Raw genomic sequence first — 16,752 nt, 5'->3', positions numbered from 1 at the left:
TTGATGACCATCTTGTGCTAAGCACAGACTTCCTCAGTGCTCTGACTGAGACTCAGTTTAACTGCTGAGTTCTAGGCACTCACCTGGAGAGACCTCAGATCCTTAGTTAAGGGGTCCAGACCCACTGGCTGCAAATCCTGGCCACAGCAGAGACAGCTGGGAGAAGCAGGGGGCAAAGACTGGCCACCTTCCAGTGCCAGGTAGGAAATGCCAAGAAGGAAGGTCTGTCCAAATGTCCTTGGCGTTTGTTAAGAAGCAGGGAAAAGACAGACAGACCTGGCTGTCTGGCCCTCTATCTGCGTGACTAGAAAGGCCCATTGCTCTTTCTCAGCAGGTTTTTTCATGCTGTCTGGGGAGCCAAGCAGTGCAGACTGAAGTGCACAGCAAGGTACCCAGCACTCTCTGCTCACACGTTTTCTCAGGCTTCACTTTCCTCATTAAACCGGTGCAAAAGCTGCCCACAATGGCTTGGAAGTCCCTCTGCACATCGGGAGCACCCTGCAGTCTTTGGGGAGGTGCCTGCAGTGTCAATCACTGGCTTAAGGTGGTGGTCAGCAAACCTCTGCAGTCAGTCAGACGCAGAGGTCGAGAGAGTAGCGCAACAAGCGCTCATTTCCGTGAGTAACCATGACCGCTGGATGAAAGACAAGATATATTTTTACAAATGGACCCTTTAGACACGGTCCCTACTAGATCCGGCCTTGTTGGGAATGCGGAGGAGGCTGCAGGGACTATTCCGCACCCGAGATCCTACGTGGTCTGCACTTCGGACTCTGCGGGCTTTCAGTGGGTTCTGGATCCGGTCTCACGTGCGCACCGGAGGACCCAGTGCAGGTCCACGAAGAGGCCGGAGAGCGCGTGGGCAGCGGGAGGGTGCGGCCGAGGCGGGGCGCGGCTCGTGACGTGCAGCGCTAGCCAATGGGGCGCGCGCCCGAGGCCGAGCCTCCTGCGAGCCTTCGCGGCGCCCGCGGCGTCACGTGAGCGGTCGGAGAGCAGGGAGAGCGGCGAGCGGCGAGCGCCTAGCTCGGCCGCAGGGAGTGCGGGCTGCGGCCAGGAGCGCTGGACGCGCGGCCGCATACGGAGCCGGGCCGCACGCGCGAGGCCGTGCCAGGCGACGCCGAGTCCAGGTGGGAGACGCGCGATGTACCGCGGCCGCTTGGGTCCTCCTGTCCGAACCACGCGCGGGGACCCGGGAAATGTGGGGACCCCGGAAATGCGGGACCCCCCGTGAGCGCGCTGGGCCTTCAGAAGGCAAATCCAATGTGCGCAGTTCCTGTCCCCAGAGCCCACGCGTGTCCGTGGCACTCCTGGACCTGCGCTCCCATATGGCGGCGCCTGGCGGGGCCTGGCGACCAAGGGGCGGAGAGGTTACTGTCGGTCACTGCAGCGGTGGCCTAAGTGGGGACGCGAAGGGGGTCACTGGGCGGAAGGTAAGGTACTCTCTGAAGCTGTGCGCCAGAGTCCGAGCCACCTCCTTCCCACGTACTTCACACCCCGGGTGGGCACCCACGCGCGGGCACCTGGCGGACACCCGCACGGCTGCACTGCGCCCAGCACACGCAGTCACACGACACAAACTCACACCCATTTGCGCGTACCCGCAGCGTTCCTGCGCTTATGTTCCGTTTCCCCACGCAGAGTCCTCAGGCCCCTTTGACCAAACATTACCCGAGGGCTGAGGGTAGCAGCCGCAGGGGTCAGGCCACCCCTCTTGGAAACATTCTCGCCTGGAAGGCACAGGGGCTGTTTGCTACCATGGTTTGGGAAGGTGAAAGCCCAAATGTTTGAGTCCTTCAGATGTTTTCCCCGACCGTGGGGAGCCCCCGCCGCCCTACAGGTGCCAGAATGGCAGTAACTTTGGGGCCTTCGGACTCCTCCGGGAGGAGACTCTTATTTTGAAGACCGGCCCCCATTCGCCACCCCCGTGATTTGCACGCTGACCCAATGGCTAGCCCTTGGCCGGCTCTCTGCTTCTTATCAATTACATGTTGTTCCTACAGCCGCTGTGTCCCCGGGAGGATAAACAGCAGGCCTGGCCTGCTAAGAGAGGGGGCGGAGTCCAGCGGCCTGCCGGGGACGGTGCCCAGAACAGGGTGCCCCCTCCCCCTGCACGCAGCCTGCGCCTCTGGCTGCGCCACGTGCTGCTGTTTTTCAGGGACCGGCTTGAGCGCTGGCACTCAGGCTTTCAAGCCCTGGGTCCAGGAAGTCCTGGATCCCCTGGGCACTCAGTACCTCACTGTCCCCAGGGGTTGCTCAGCACTGTTTTAAGATCGTGTTAACTTGTTGGGGCCACTCCACTCCTGCATCCATTTGCTTCTGGGTTCTGGACTCGTTCAGCAAAGGCTAGATCTGTCTTTGACTCTAGATCTAGCCTGTAGTGAACAAGACAGTTTTCACAGTGATACCCGGCTGTGTAGAATATACACCTGGGTGCTTTCTCCAAGGGGGAAGTGACTTCTGAGTTGAGATTTAAATAATGAACTCCCATCTGGAATGCTGAGAGAGGCAGACTTCCACCGAGGAGAACACTGGAGCCAAAGCCCAGGTTCATTAGTGCTGGTGAGCCAGGCCGCAGCAGTTGCAGGGGCAGTTCGGGGTTGGGCAGGGCCCTAGTACTCTGAGCCCTGGAGGAATCTGAAACATTTTGGGGGGAGGGGTTCCTTCCGATGTAATTCTGTTTTGGCATCAACTTTCATACCTGTTCTCTCTCTCCCTCCTTCCGAGTTTCAGTGGGATCTCACATGGTTGCCTTTGACTTTATGATTCTCTGGCCTCAGCCTTCTGAGCGCCAATACTATATGAGCCACTCTGCCCACCCAACACCGCTGTTCACTTTCCTATCAGACCTTGGTTTCGACCGTTTTAAAAATGAAGCCTCGATACCACAATCCCCTTTGAAACAGTGGGATCGATCGCTCAGTGCTGTGGCGTGTCCAGCTCTGGTCACATTTCATTTCAGGAAACCTTAGGCAGTCCTGTTCTGGGTCCTGGGACACCGTGTGCACTGAATTTGCGTGACTGTACAGACGCTAAGTGCTCAGTCTATGGGAGTTGTTGAGTATTCGTATACCCTACGTATAGGAGCCACGTCACACTGGCAGCAAACAGATGTGCGCACAGAGACGTTGTGCTGCTTCCCTGAGGTTGCACAGCTGACAGCTGCAGACAAGGTGTGTGCTAGAAGAGTGAATGAGATGGGGTTGGGAGCAGGGAGTGTGTGGGTTCTGCCCAACTGCTTTGCCCTTCACGTTGTCTAGTGCTTTATTCCTTCCCAGGCCGTGCTTTGGTAAAGACTGTGCATTTTAAAAACACATTTCCAGTTTGAAATCCTTAGCAGAGATTTAAGCTCAGATTGCCTCTTGGCAAGATTACCTTTGGGCTCAGATCTTGCCTCTATTCTCTGCATCAAGAGAGAAACTTAGAGAACACTGAGTCATAGAACAGTTGGGGAAACTGAGGCATGGGGGAGTGGGATGACTGGCCTCTCGGCTGCTGGGCAGTACCAGGTGCCAGGCTGTGCAGTGGACCTAAGGTCAGGTTGTCAGGATGCAGCTTAGCATCCTCCTCATCAGTTTGATAATAACACAGGCAGCCATGGTCACTAGGCGGGGCAAAGGTCCAGAGAGGTGGCCCCAGCACAGCAGATACTGTTGACTCTTCTCGGACACCAGACCTAGTATGGCCTTTGGCTTCAGAGGACACGGCTTTCCCTTCTCCTTCCTATCCCCACTCTCTGAGCCCCTCTTGGATACCTGGTGTGCTGAGTGCTGGGGACCCAGGAGAGTGTGCTGCCAAGAGGGGACACAGGTACCTGCTGAGTCTTCCCAAGTCGGTGAGTGTCCCGCACAGGAGAGCTGGGTGGGGGGCAGAACAGGAGACTCTGCTCTCACACCGGCCAAGGGCAAATGTCATCCGCCATCCTGCCCAAAGGCTGTGAGGCTCACGGAAGTTACCCACACCTGGGCCCTCAGATCTTCTATGGACTCACAGCCAGGGGCTGAACCTTGATCATTATGGCAGGGAGATGTTAGGCACCATGGAAGGGGGGCTTTGCTCTTCTGTGATACCTCATCCAGTCATGGAGAACCGTGACTCTCAACGGAGGTCTGAGGACCAGACTGTGGAGAAACACCATGTAGGCAGGCAGGCACTTAATGGCCTTAAACCGTTTTCCAAAGTACAGCTGCCAGGTTAAAGCACAGACAAGATGTGTGTCCCATTCAACCCTGGGGACACCACGCTTGCGTTCGCAGAAGTTCATTTTTGAACATCTGAAGTGAACATCTAACAAGCAGCCTGTGTTTTTATTTGCTCAATCTGGAAACCCCATAGAAACCCCAATAGCCCAGGCTCAGAGTGCAAATGGCCTTTTTCTTTCTCACCCCCTCTCTGACTCAAGGTAGGGAGCAGTTTCCAGGGTCTTGCGACTTTCAGGGCCTCCCCTCTCTGGCCCCCTCTCCCCACCGCCTCAGCTGTTCACAGACAAGAGCATTCCTTGTCTTATTCTTTTCCAGGATCATTCTGGAAAATGCTTGAAACCAGAAGTGCCCTGGGTTGTGCAACGGGCCTGGAGGGAGGGCTCTTTTGCAAATAGGGTGATGCAACTTTTGAAAACATACTCGCCGGCCCATTCTCCCTTGGGATGGAAGCAAGATCTGGACATTTGGCCACAAGAGGCCTTGGGCAGGCAGCCGGGGGTAGGGGTTACAAACCACTGGTAAGCATGCAGTCCTTCTAACCTAGCCTCCCTTGTTCCCTCTCTGCAGTCACCACAGGCTCGGCCAGGCCAGCATGGTGGACCACTTGCTTCCAGTGGACGAGACCTTCTCGTCACCGAAATGCCCAGTGGGATACCTGGGAGATAGGCTGGCCAGCCGGCAGCCATACCACATGTTGCCCTCGCCCATCTCCGAGGATGACAGCGATGTCTCCAGCCCCTGCTCGTGTGCCAGCCCTGACTCGCAAGCCTTCTGTTCCTGCTACAGTGCAGGTCCGGGCCCTGAGGCCCAGGGCAGCATCTTGGATTTCCTCCTGTCCCGGGCCACACTGGGCAGTGGTGGTGCCAGTGGAGGTGTCGGAGATGGCAGTGGCTCTGTGACCTGGGGATCGTGGAGGAGAGCCTCTGTGCCTGTGAAGGAGGAACATCTTTGCTTCCCTGAATTTCTGTCAGGGGACCCTGATGATGTCTCCAGGCCCTTCCAGCCTACCCTGGAGGAGATTGAAGAATTCTTGGAAGAGAACATGGAGGCTGAGGTCAAGGAGGCCCCAGAGAGCAGCAGCAGGGACCTTGAAGCCTGTAGCCAGCTCTCAGCTGGGTCACACCGGAGCCACCTCCATCCAGAGTCCGGTGGGAGAGAGTGCCGTACCCCACCACCAGGTGGCACCAGTGGGGGTGGTACCCAAGGTGCAGGTGAGGGGTCAGCTCATGATGGCCCCATGCCGGTGCTACTGCAGATCCAGCCTGTTGCTGTGAAGCAGGAAGCAGGTGCAGGGCCAGCCTCCCCAGGGCAGGCCCCGGAGAGCGTCAAGGTCGCCCAGCTTCTGGTCAACATCCAGGGGCAGACCTTTGCACTCCTGCCTCAAGTGGTACCATCCTCCAACTTGAACCTGTCCTCAAAGTTTGTGCGAATTGCGCCTGTGCCCATTGCCGCCAAACCTATTGGCTCAGGATCCCTAGGGCCCGGCCCTGCTGGTCTCCTTGTGGGCCAGAAGTTCCCCAAGAACCCAGCAGCAGAACTTCTCAAAATGCACAAATGCACTTTCCCAGGCTGCAGCAAGATGTACACCAAGAGCAGCCACCTCAAGGCCCACCTGCGCCGGCACACAGGCGAGAAGCCCTTTGCCTGCACCTGGCCGGGCTGCGGCTGGAGGTCAGTATTTTTGGACAGGCTGGGTGTAAGCAAGTAGGCTCACCTCTGCTCACCTGAGGGTGTGACAAGGCCCCTTTCTCCATTCGATGAGGTGGATTGGGAGAGGAGCAAGGGATGGGCGGGGGTGGGGAGGCAGGATCAGAGATGGCACAGTTGGTGTCCCACTTGGAGACTAAAGCTGGAAGCCACCTGGTCTCTGGTTTCTTTAAGACCAGGTAAGTCTTGCTGAGGCTTGTGCTATATGGGCTCTCTCTCGAGCTGGGATGGAAGGAAGATGAGGGGCTGGGCTGAGGTGGAAGGAAACTCAGCTAAGGGGCAGATGAGCTTGGTGGCACATGGGCACAAGCCAGAGCCCATGCAGGCCATACAGCACCTCCAGGTAAGTACCACCACCACGCCCATGACATTTCATGGCAACTCTGGCTAAGAACCACCAGGCGACAGCACTCAGAGTGGAACATGAGTCCTAAGACTTGAACTAGAAAATACCACTTCCCTCCAGCCAGGGGATGAAAACTGCACCCAAGTAGGAGTTAAGATTTGCCTTGTTTCTTCCTGGGGACCTGGAGGTGTGTTTGGAACGTCATAGAGAGCAACCAGAAGGCAGGGTAGATGGCTGAGATACAGGCTCAAAGATAGCAGAATACCTCAGACTTACGTTCCAGACAATGGGGTGCCCAGCTCTTCAGGTCAAGGAGCCTCAGATGGCCAGATGTGGTGCCGGGGACCATGGAACCCTGCAGTCACCCTGGCCTGGTCTCTGAATGCTGATCATCATCTTCAGGAGGGTGGTGGCCTGCAGAGGTTCACATATTTAGGGTGATATGGTGAGGGGGGTGGATGCTCTGGCCTTGGTAGCTAGGCTGTGTGCCAGCAGTGTTGGTGTATGCATGTGTGCGTCTGTCTGTCTGTCTGATGTGATTCACCTGTGTGCTAAGGACTGACAGAGCTGGACCACCTGAATGGATGCCTGCTGTGTATGGGAATGCCTGCTTACGTATTGTGTGATCACACACACGTATTGTGTCTTGTACCTGGTGTGGGTCACACCAGGTCACAGAGGTGCTCTTGTGAGGCAGCCTTTGGATCTGAGTTGGTGGTGCTGTCCCCAGGGCAGGTGCTGCCCTGCTGAGACTGAACATGGAGGGATGACAGAAGCAGAACTTCCCTTCCAGATCCAATTGGTCAGCAAAGAAACATTTCCCCAGCAGTGTCTTGGATTGTGAAGGCCCTTCCTGAGAGACATCACTGCCTTCTCACAACTTTTTAAATCCTGGGCTCCCTGAAACTGCTGTCTCCACCTCTCTGAGCCATGTTTTTGTGAGTAGATCCAGTGTAGGGCTGTGAGGTAGTTAAGTGGATGAGTTGTAGAGCAAGAGGAGCCCGGACAGAGAGGCCTGGGGTGAGGGGTGTTTACTGAGGAAGGGAGAGCAATGGACCCTGCTTGGATGAGACAGTAGGACAGGGGCCCTGAGCCCACCCTGGGATTGCGAGTTCTTGTCTGGTCCTTTTTGTTTCCTGGAGCCCTGAGCTATTGTGGGGGTCTCAGTGTGCACTCTTTTCATGAAGTGAACTTTCACTTTCTCATAGTCAAACTGAAGAGGAAACCCAAAGGTGGCCTTCCTGGGATACTGACAGGTGTTCACATTCACAGGGACTGCTCATGGGCAAGCCACTGAATAGCCTTCACCCAACAGTCCTGACTCCATGGCTTACTCTGACTGGTACTGCCCATTTAAGTGGCATCTCCAGAGGGCAAGGGACCAGGTAGAAGCTGCAGGCTATGAGATATCTCCCAGGATGAGGGCTGGGAGATAGGTCATTGCCCACCACCATAGGTCCTGCTGCTCCAGGAAACACAAGGTGTTCAAGGGTGGCCCTTGCTCTGACCATGAGCCTTGCACTGCAGTCATTCAGGCAGAACCCACTCAGCAAGACTAGGGACATGCTATGCCTATCAAGATCCCTGTGTGTCATCTGCCTCAGGAAAGGGCTGGCTGTGTGAGTGTGTGAGATCCTTGGGATCTTCTTGGGCATCAGAAGCCCAGGGGTTGTGCCTAGGAGGTTTGCAATTCCCTGCGTGTGACCAATCTTCCACCCAGAGGCCGTGGGATGGGCAGCAATTCCTCGTCGCAGTTAGGAGGGAGGATGGACCCCACGCACTCTGCATCTGGCCGGGATGGAATGAGATGACAATGAAGATGGGTTGGTGACAGGTCACACTCAGGGATCACCATGTGCTGGAAGGATACCAAGTCCCCACCAACCCCTTCACTTGTGTATGCCCATTACTCCCTGAGACTGATCTGTCCTGCAGAGAACATGTTAGAGTGTTTGAATCCCAGTCCGGCCTTCTGCTCTGGCCCACACACTCTCCGATGTGCACCCTGGCCTTCCCCCTTCTCAAGCAAGATCATCCTATGTCCCCCCTCCTCCCTCCCTCCCTCTCTCCCCCCACGGGCCCAGGGATGCTATGGTGTCTCAGCCTTTGCTATGCACCCCCAATACAGGCGTTAGTTCATCTCATCTTCACAACAGCTCTATAAGCATCTGTAGTAATCCACATTCTACAGAGGAAATCGAGGTACAGATCAATCATCTGTCACAGGGATGTGCCTAATGAGTGTGTTTTGGGAGTTGGGGTGCATCCCTGTGGGTGCCACACCCCACTGATTCTCCAACAGTACAGCCAGGAATGGAAGTGGCCATGGCGTATGCTGCGCTTCTTCAGGGCGTGCGTGCGTGCGTGCGTGCGTGCGTGCGTGCGTGCGTGCGTGCGTGCGTGCGTGTGTGCACATCTATGTTTAGGTAGACACGTACGTGAAAGCCAGAGATGCTTGTCATGTTTCTTCCTCAGTAGCTCTCCACCTTGCTTTTTGAGACAGGGTCTCTCGCTGAACAGAGCTCATGGGTTGGCTACGCTGTCTGGCCCGTGAGCTCTAGCCTGTCCCTGCCCTACCAACACTGATATTCCAGGTAGACCTACTAAGTTCAGTTTTTATGTAAGTGCCAGGCATCTAAACTTGGGTCCTTCCTCATGTTTGCCCAGCAAGCACTTCGCTGAATGGGCCACATCCTCAGTCCCTGGGCTGTACTAATTTTCTATTGTGCTCCTGGCTGTGGGAAAGGAGACAGCAGCAAGCAGCTAGCATGGTGGTAACAGCCCTGGCAAGGCACCAGTCTGAGCATGCTATATGTTAGTTCCTTTAACTCTTAAAATTAGACGATGAGGTGGGCCCAGAGGTGGTCATGGAGCTCAAAAGTGGCAGAGTTACCAGGTGGTGGTGATGGTGGTGGTGATGGTGGTAGTGGTGGTGGTGGGTGGTGGTGGTGGTGGTGGTGGTGGTGGTGGTGGTTGTCATGGTCGTGGTCATGGTCATGGTCGTGCCGGTGGCCCACGCCTTTAATCCCAGCACTCAAAGGCAGAGGCAGAAGGATCTCTGAGTTGGAGGCCAGCCTAGTACAGAATAGGTTCCAAGACATCCAGAGCTACACAGAGAAATCCTGTCTGGGGCTGGGGTATGGGGTGCCAGAGTCAGGAGTTTAACAGCTGTTTGCTCTCTCGCTCACCCTAGACTCAGTACTTCTCCACACTCCTGCACACCTCCCTGGGAGAGCCTCTAAGGAGAGGCCCCTCCTCCACCTGCAGCTGGGCCTGGCTCGCCCAGCATGTTCTGTGCTTTCCATCTGGCTCTGCTGCTGGCACTGGGCCCTGAGTTCCTAAATTTGCCCAAGCCCCTACCCTACCCCTACTCCTCAGCCCTGGGGACTGCTCCACAGCTGAGGAGACACCTGTCCCAGTTCAAAGCCCACCGCCTTCTGCTTTTGTGCACCCAAGATTCCCTATCTCTCTCTCCCTGTTGGGTCATACTTTTGCATGCAGTCCTCCAGCCTGTTCTGGTCTAACCATCTGGGAAGTGGCTGTTTGCCGCCTTCCTAGAAGTTTCCTCTCACTCACAGACATAGGCCTCCTTTGTTCCCTGCAGTGGAGGAACATCCTGTTCCAGAGTGGCCAAGCCGCTCCTTCCAGAAAGAATCTCGCTGGGCCATAGCTAAAGTGAATATTAATAGCTGTCAGCAGTCTGTGTGGCATGCTCTGCTGATGTCCATGGTGGACACAGAAGGCCCAGAGAGAGACAGTGGATTCCAAAGCCACTGTTGGAGGAGCTGGACACAGGATTCAAACTCTGTGGTCTGGTTTCAGGCCAGCGTTTTTAGCCCTCATTACGGCTATCCATAAGCAGGGCTGTGTTCTCTGGCCTTGTGGTTAGAAGACACTCCATGCACTATCTGCAGGTTGTGCACCGCACACACACAGCCGTAGGGCCTGCAGCTTCTGAGATTTGGCTGTTGACAATGGCTTTCTGACAGATGGCAACTGGTGTCTCACACGTCTCCCATGCTGGCATTACTGGTGGACCCTGTGCTTACTTTGCTCTGTGACCCAAGAGCAGTTGTCATAAGCCTGCCCCACAGATACCAGGCACCAGATCTTTGCCATGTATCAGGCAGGCTCTGTGCTCTGCCCCGCGCCTTCAGTAGGATCTCACAGTTCTTAAACAATTGCCACATCTGAAGCCTCACTGCCACGGTCCTCTGAAGTAGGTCTGCCATTTCTGTCTGAAGGCAGGGAAACTCAGATTTGACAGGCTTGTCAATGCACCCAGACCAATCCCAAGGCTGTGTCCCGTCTAGCTGAGATTTCTCACCTCTTGCTCCAGTGTTGCCTTAGGCTTCTCCTTTGGCTGTTATCAAACAATGTGACCCATCTTCAGCCCAGTTACAAGGACAGTCTTGTCAGGTACTCAGAAGCTATGCAGCAGAGAGGGGCTCTGGAATGAGGACAGCTTGTTCTCTGGCATGGCTGCCTCTCAGCTGCCTGTCTCTCTCAGGGTGTCATATAACAAGAGGACTGCTACCCATTCCCTGGAAGGCAGGCAGGAAGTGAAGGAGGAAACTCAGGCCCAGGATGCTCGGGATTATTGGAGTAGAGATGTGAAGCCTGTTCTTCCTTGAGCATAGGTGTGTGCCCAACTCTTGCTTGGGGCATGCGACTATGGCACAGGGTCCTGGTATCAGCACTCCCAGGCCAGGGGAGGAGACTTTGTTCTGGCCTCAGGTGTTCTCAGGCCACATCTCTGGACCAGGTCTCCTGATGCCTAGGACAGAGCTGTAGGGCAGCAGTTTGCACAGTAGCTCCACCTTCTCTGTCAGAGGCATAGGAGATTGAGGTCCTTGGTGTCCTGAGCCCTGTCTGCTCCAGGTACCACTGTTCTTCTCATGTTTCCCAGACTGAGGTCAGTGTGGCCCACTACAGGATCAGCTGAGATGCCCATAGCCCTGGACAACCAAGTGTGATGCCTCTGCTGTGCACCTACTCTGCATCACCAAGTGGCCCCTGTCTAGAAACAGGGTGCCAGGCCTGGGGCTCCTGGGTGTTCTTGGAGTATATACAGTGAACAATGTGTGACAATCCAGTCTCATCCTGAGGTGCCAGCAGAGAGAGGCCCCTCTGCTTAAGTTCTCCCCCGAGCACAGTGAACTGGGAGTGTGCTCTCCTTCCTGGAGCTAACACTGTCAAGGGACAGCTGAGCATCAAGGTGTCGAGACTAATTTTAAAATGCCGTGGGATTGAAGGTGTAGCTCAGTGGTGCAATGTACGCGTAGCACGTTCAAGCTTTGACTCCCTAGCACCCACAAAAGGAAAGGTAATCAAATGGTGGACTACGCTGTGAGAGAGGATGCAGGCTCCTGAGAAGGTGACATTTGGGCTAAACTCTGGTGAGGAGGGGATAGAGAAGATGGGTGGAGAAAAGTGTGAATAGCTCTGAGGCACAGAGGAAGCAGATATGTAGTGGTGGGGTACTGAGGTCCTGTGATCCTGTTGCTGAACAGAAGCGGAATGTGAGTCTCAGGTCCCGGAAGTTATTGATAGGCAGTCTGTGCATCTTGGCCTGGTTCTTGCCTGTCCTGCGGATGTCTGTTCCCAGGCCTATAGTGTCTGAGAAAGGGGTGTCCCAGCAAGTCATTTAAATGCTCAGGAATTCCATGCAGGTATATTGGGGGGCAACTCAGAAAGCAGCACCTCCAGATCTGCAGGGTGCCTGGCAGGCACAAATCTAAGGTCCTTCCCTGTTGCCAGCAGAAGCAGAGAAGCCAGGTACTCCTGAGGAGTCTGCTTCCATTGCTAGGGCTGTGTCACCTTTGGCTGGTCTTCACAGTCCTTTCAGGGATATGTCTGTGGCCCCCTCTTCCAGGGGAAGGTGAGGCTGGTGGACCAAACACTGCTGACTCACTGTTGCTAGTGCAGGAGTGACCCAGTGCCCAAGGACTCAACAACTGAGTGACTATGGGAGAGTGTCCCAGGTGACTAACAGCCTTAGGTCCCTTCCCACGTAGAACAGCCAGATACCTTGGGAAGTAGGCCCTGGCCAGGAAAGCAAACCTGTGTGCCTCGTGGTCCTTGACTCTTGCCCTCAAGGAGGTCTCAGGGACACTGGGGCTTGCCAAGAGCTCCTTGGGTGGCTATAGACATGGTCTCATAGCTTAAGATCCACCCTGGTCTTGCCTGGCCCACAGTGCCCTCCCACCGCCTGCCCTCCTACCCGCCCCCGCCTCCACCTGTGTGGCACTGGCTTTGAAGTCACTTGTGGCAGTGCCCACGATGGCCTGGCTGACCACCGTGTCCCACAGGTTTTCCCGCTCAGATGAGTTGTCACGGCACCGACGATCTCACTCGGGTGTGAAGCCGTACCAGTGTCCCGTATGCGAGAAGAAATTCGCGCGGAGTGACCACCTCTCCAAACACATCAAGGTGCATCGCTTCCCACGAAGCAGCCGCGCAGTACGCGCCATCAACTGAGCGCAGTGGCCGCCCTCCCCCTCCCCCACCTCCACATTTTGTTTTTAAATGCAATAACTTATTGCCTCTTTCAGAAGGATGTGACAATATTACCAGTCCCCCTTCTGAATCTTAGGAGGTATGACCCAGAGCCGCCGTGGCTGCCTTTCCGGGGAGGACCCAGAGTCCCCAAGGTCCCTGGGGGCTGGTTCCCCGGTGGCCCAGGTGGCCCAGGCAGGCCTGTGCCCTTGTGCCTTTGTGCCTTCCTGCCAGCTGGAAGCAGTGTTTGGGGGGCCCTTGCCCTCCTCCCATTGGGCTCCCTACCAGGGCCAAAGCCAACATTATCACTGGGGAAGAAGTGTTTTGGCTGTGTCGAAATAGTAGCTCCCAGAGGAAGCCATGCTGAGAAAAAGGAAGTAGGTCAAAAGCGCAGGGCTGTACTGTGGTGTGAGGACCGCCATATGCAAGAGACCTCTGAGGGTCCAGGAGGATGGCCACCCTCTAGGCCCTAACGCATGTGCTTAAATGCAAGACAAATGGAGCCATATCCATCCATACCCAGCCTGGCTCACCCTCCTCCAGACGCGAACCTCCTGGCTGTGGTGGGAAGGGAAGGGAGCAGGTCTGTGGATGCAAAGCGACTAGCTAGCGCCTCCCAGTCTGACTTAGATCCGCATTCCTCGTCAGGTCTAGAAATTAGTACCAATTGAACTAGCTTGTTTCGACAGGTCTGTTTCACATCCTATGAATGTATGTAAATAAACTGTACATAGGTGCGCATCTACATAAAATATCTTTTAATAACACGTTGACATTTGTGTAAATTTGAAATTTAAAAAAATTCTATGAAGTCAGTGTACATATGTTACAATTATGTATATTTTCTTTGGTCCTTCATAAAAAAATATATTTACTTTGCCAATAAAAGAGAGAAAAAAAAAGAACTCAACCATTCTTTGGCCCTGTATTCCTCCGCTGGCCTGGGACATGGGGGTGATTCTGGGGCTCTGCTTCTTCCAGATCCCTTGGTGGACTTGGTTCTCTCCAGTGCATGCTTCAGTGTCACCTGTGCAGAGTGTCTCAGGCCAGCAAGTCATTGGCATTTGAAACTTTCGATAGATACTTCTGTGTTCTGAAGCTAACATCATCCATTGTGTTGGTCCTCCCCAAGAAAGTGGCTGGGTGGTTTCCTCCCTGCACAGTGACTGTGACATCTTCAGGAGTCTTCATAGGAGGGGATGGACTTAGGCCACTTCCTCTGCCTCCCCAATTCCCTGGAAGACTTGGGGTTTCTGCCACAGATTTCTACTGTTAGGTTTGCATCCAGGCACACGCGCACACACACACACACACACACACACACACACACACACACACACACACAGAGCTCTAGGACTGGGCTCTAAGATCAAAGGGAGCAAACAACAAAGGGAAGCTGTGAGCTCTGTGGGGAACCAACCCAGGGATGTGCCCAGGGCTAGACACCTCAGCACCTCAGCTGCCGGAAGACCTTCCTGGTTCACCCGTGCACAGTGTAAGGTGAGAACTTTCTAGAAGGGGACTTTTCTTATTGACCTCACTAAAATAGCTGGATGCTGTGTGGGCAAGGGTTTCCCAGGAGCCCCTCAGAGATCTGGAAGCAGCTGGCAGGTAGGTTTCCAGCAGAGAGGCCCTATACCATGTGATGTGAAGCCGTGAATCTCGATATGTGGAGACCCCTATCCTGGGGGCCTGGGGTAGGCCTGCTAATCTGTCCTGCACAGTGAGAGCTGGCAGTCACTGAGCATTCATATGTGACCAGCACATCTGATTAGAGGATGGACATCCCATCTGACCAGCTTGTGACCTCTGCCCTTTGCCTGTGACCGCATGTACCTTCCGAGGACAAACAGGCCCTGGGGAAATGAGACATTGATTTCCAGCTGCGTTAGCGTAATTTCTCTTCATCATTAAACAATCAATGTGGCCACAGATACAAGGGACATTGCAGGGACAGAGGAGGTTATGGTCATGTTGGTGGCATTAAGGAAGATGCAAACCATGTCCACATGCACCATGGCTGAGGATGGATGGACGGACATGTACTTCCCCTCATCAACACATCACCAACAGCCTGATTATTCCATCCACCTTGGCTGTGAGCCGTCTTGGGGAGAAGAGAGGTGCGGGTGGATAGAAGTCAGCCTAGGCTCCCAAGATCCTCACCTGAGTTCTGTATTCTCAATCCTGCACTGCAGGGGAGGCCAAGGTAGGGCACAGCAAGACAGAGAGGGTTTAGGGTTACTGCAGCCTCCCTCAAGCAACCTTCAGTGCTGCCACTTTGGGTGGGTTTCTGCTACTCCCGATTGCCGCTGGACCTTGCACAACATGCTGATGGGAAAGCCCCTGTTAGCATGATGGTCAACGGTAAGTGGGGGTTCAAGCCTATGTTGCAACAGAGTGGAGTCTAGGAAACTGTCCTCAATGCTTTCAGTGACTGGAAGAGAAGTCTTTGTCCTGTTCTAGGTGCTGAGAAGGCAGAAGGAGACATAGTCCTGTGACCCTGCAATTATTTGTGCTAGGGGAGGAATCTGGAAGATTATGAAACAGGTAAAATGACTCAAATCTCCCCCAAGGTTTTAGTTAAGAGCAGAGCACTGTGAAATACTAGTAATAATTTTAATGTTAATGATGATAAGCAACCCCCTTTCATATTTTCCTTTTAAATAAACTGAGTTGTTAGGAGCTGGAATAATTAGACTCCCCAATTGACAGCTGTCACACCTTTCCCCGGTGCCAGGCTGCCTTACGTGGACTGCCAGCCCGGCAAACTGCCAGTTGCCCTCAGCAGCCGGCTGCTTTGAACTCTCTTGGATGCCTTGGGGAGCTGAGCTGTGATCAGCTGCTTCCTTGGAAGCACGATGCTGGTTCCGGAGTCACATCCCACCCACACAGTGGTTTCAAACAGCTTGCAAGAGACAAAGTGCCCACCACTAGCCTCTCTGAACTCTAAATGACCCTGTAAACCACTCACACCAGAGAGGAACCTTCTCTTGTTGGACTGCGAAGGAAGGACTGTGTGGGGTTGGTGCAAAGGCAGCCCATTCGCATGAAACATTGCTTCTGATTGGGGCTGGCAGCCTTGCCACACCCCCTTTCTGGATATATAAGTCTGCCTTCCAGGTCCTCTCCTGAGTCAGCTGAGCAGCAGTGATGCCCTTACTACTGAGGCCAGCGAGATGCTAGCCCAGACCTGCAAGAGACAAATGGAGACCCGAGAACTCTGAAGGCTCAAGAAGCAGGGCTCCAGTCAGAAAGCTCTTGACATGAACGGTGTGACTACAGCTTCCTGGAGCTGGGCTGAGAGGGGTTAAAGCCCGGGGCAACAGAGCTTGCATCTTGAGCACCTGGAACCCTAAGTCTTTGGCTTCAACATACACACCCTCACCTCCCCAGCTTGCTTTGTAACTCAGACTGGTTTCAAACTTACCACCTCCTCCTGCCTCGGCCTCCCGGGTGCTAGAATAAAAGGTGCATACAGATATACTGGCTTTCTAGTCAATAATTTCTCCAAGTGTAGAACAGAAGGTTCTCAACCCGCTTACCCTAGTTTGGTTTCTGTTGCTACACTAGTCGCCATGGCCAAAGGCAAGTTGGGGAGGAAAGACTTGTTTCATCTCGTAGGCTATGGTCCATCATTGAGGAGAGTCAGCCCCGAAGCTTGAAGCAGAGACTATGGAGGAAGTCTGCTAATTGGCTTACTATTTGCAGCTGCAGTAGCATTCTCCTACAGTTCAGGGATGCTGCTGTCCACAGTGGACTGAGCCCTTCTCCATCAATTAGCAATTAAGAAAATCCACTGCCCCAACCACCACCACCACACACAGAGACATCCTCACGGGCCAATCCGATAGCGCCAATTCCTCAGTGGTGGCTCCTTCTTCCCAGGTGTATCAAACCAATAACCAAGAAGCCATCACACAACTCATTGGTAGCCATCACAAAACAAAGTGTAGCCATAGTGACTCACATAGTGTCTGCCTGTAGGCACACAGTCAGATC

The 16,752-nt window shown here is 54.4% G+C and overlaps 1 protein-coding gene across 2 annotated transcripts; it reads left to right on the top strand.

The window, feature by feature from the left end:
* The first annotated feature begins 960 nt into the window (after positions 1-960).
* On the top strand, positions 961-13,660 carry Klf15 (Kruppel like factor 15). 2 transcript variants are annotated; one of them, XM_032906113.1, is made up of 3 exons: positions 961-1,127; positions 4,767-5,870; positions 12,564-13,660. In XM_032906113.1, exons 2-3 carry the CDS (start codon positions 4,792-4,794, stop codon positions 12,730-12,732), a joined length of 1,248 nt encoding a protein of 415 aa, XP_032762004.1. In that variant the 5' UTR covers positions 961-1,127; positions 4,767-4,791; the 3' UTR covers positions 12,733-13,660. The 2 variants fall into 2 exon arrangements, with proteins under 2 accessions (XP_032762004.1, XP_032762005.1); XM_032906114.1 differs by lacking the exon at positions 961-1,127 and adding an exon at positions 2,952-3,170 and having other exon boundaries at positions 12,564-13,644.
* The last annotated feature ends 3,092 nt before the right edge of the window (positions 13,661-16,752 follow it).

This window comes from Rattus rattus, chromosome 6, assembly GCF_011064425.1.
Source record: "Rattus rattus isolate New Zealand chromosome 6, Rrattus_CSIRO_v1, whole genome shotgun sequence".
NCBI classification, from domain to species: Eukaryota; Metazoa; Chordata; class Mammalia; order Rodentia; family Muridae; genus Rattus; species Rattus rattus.
The sequence above is the reverse complement of the archived record's forward strand: the minus strand, read 5'-3'. Positions and strand labels throughout refer to the sequence as shown.

Excerpts from the sequence above, each read along its gene's own strand:
- Klf15 (XM_032906113.1), top strand. The coding sequence starts at position 4,792 with ATGGTGGACCACTTGCTTCCAGTGGACGAGACCTTCTCGTCACCGAAA. Across the intron at positions 5,871-12,563 it reads TGGCCGGGCTGCGGCTGGAG|GTTTTCCCGCTCAGATGAGT; the intron begins GTCAGTATTTTT and ends CGTGTCCCACAG.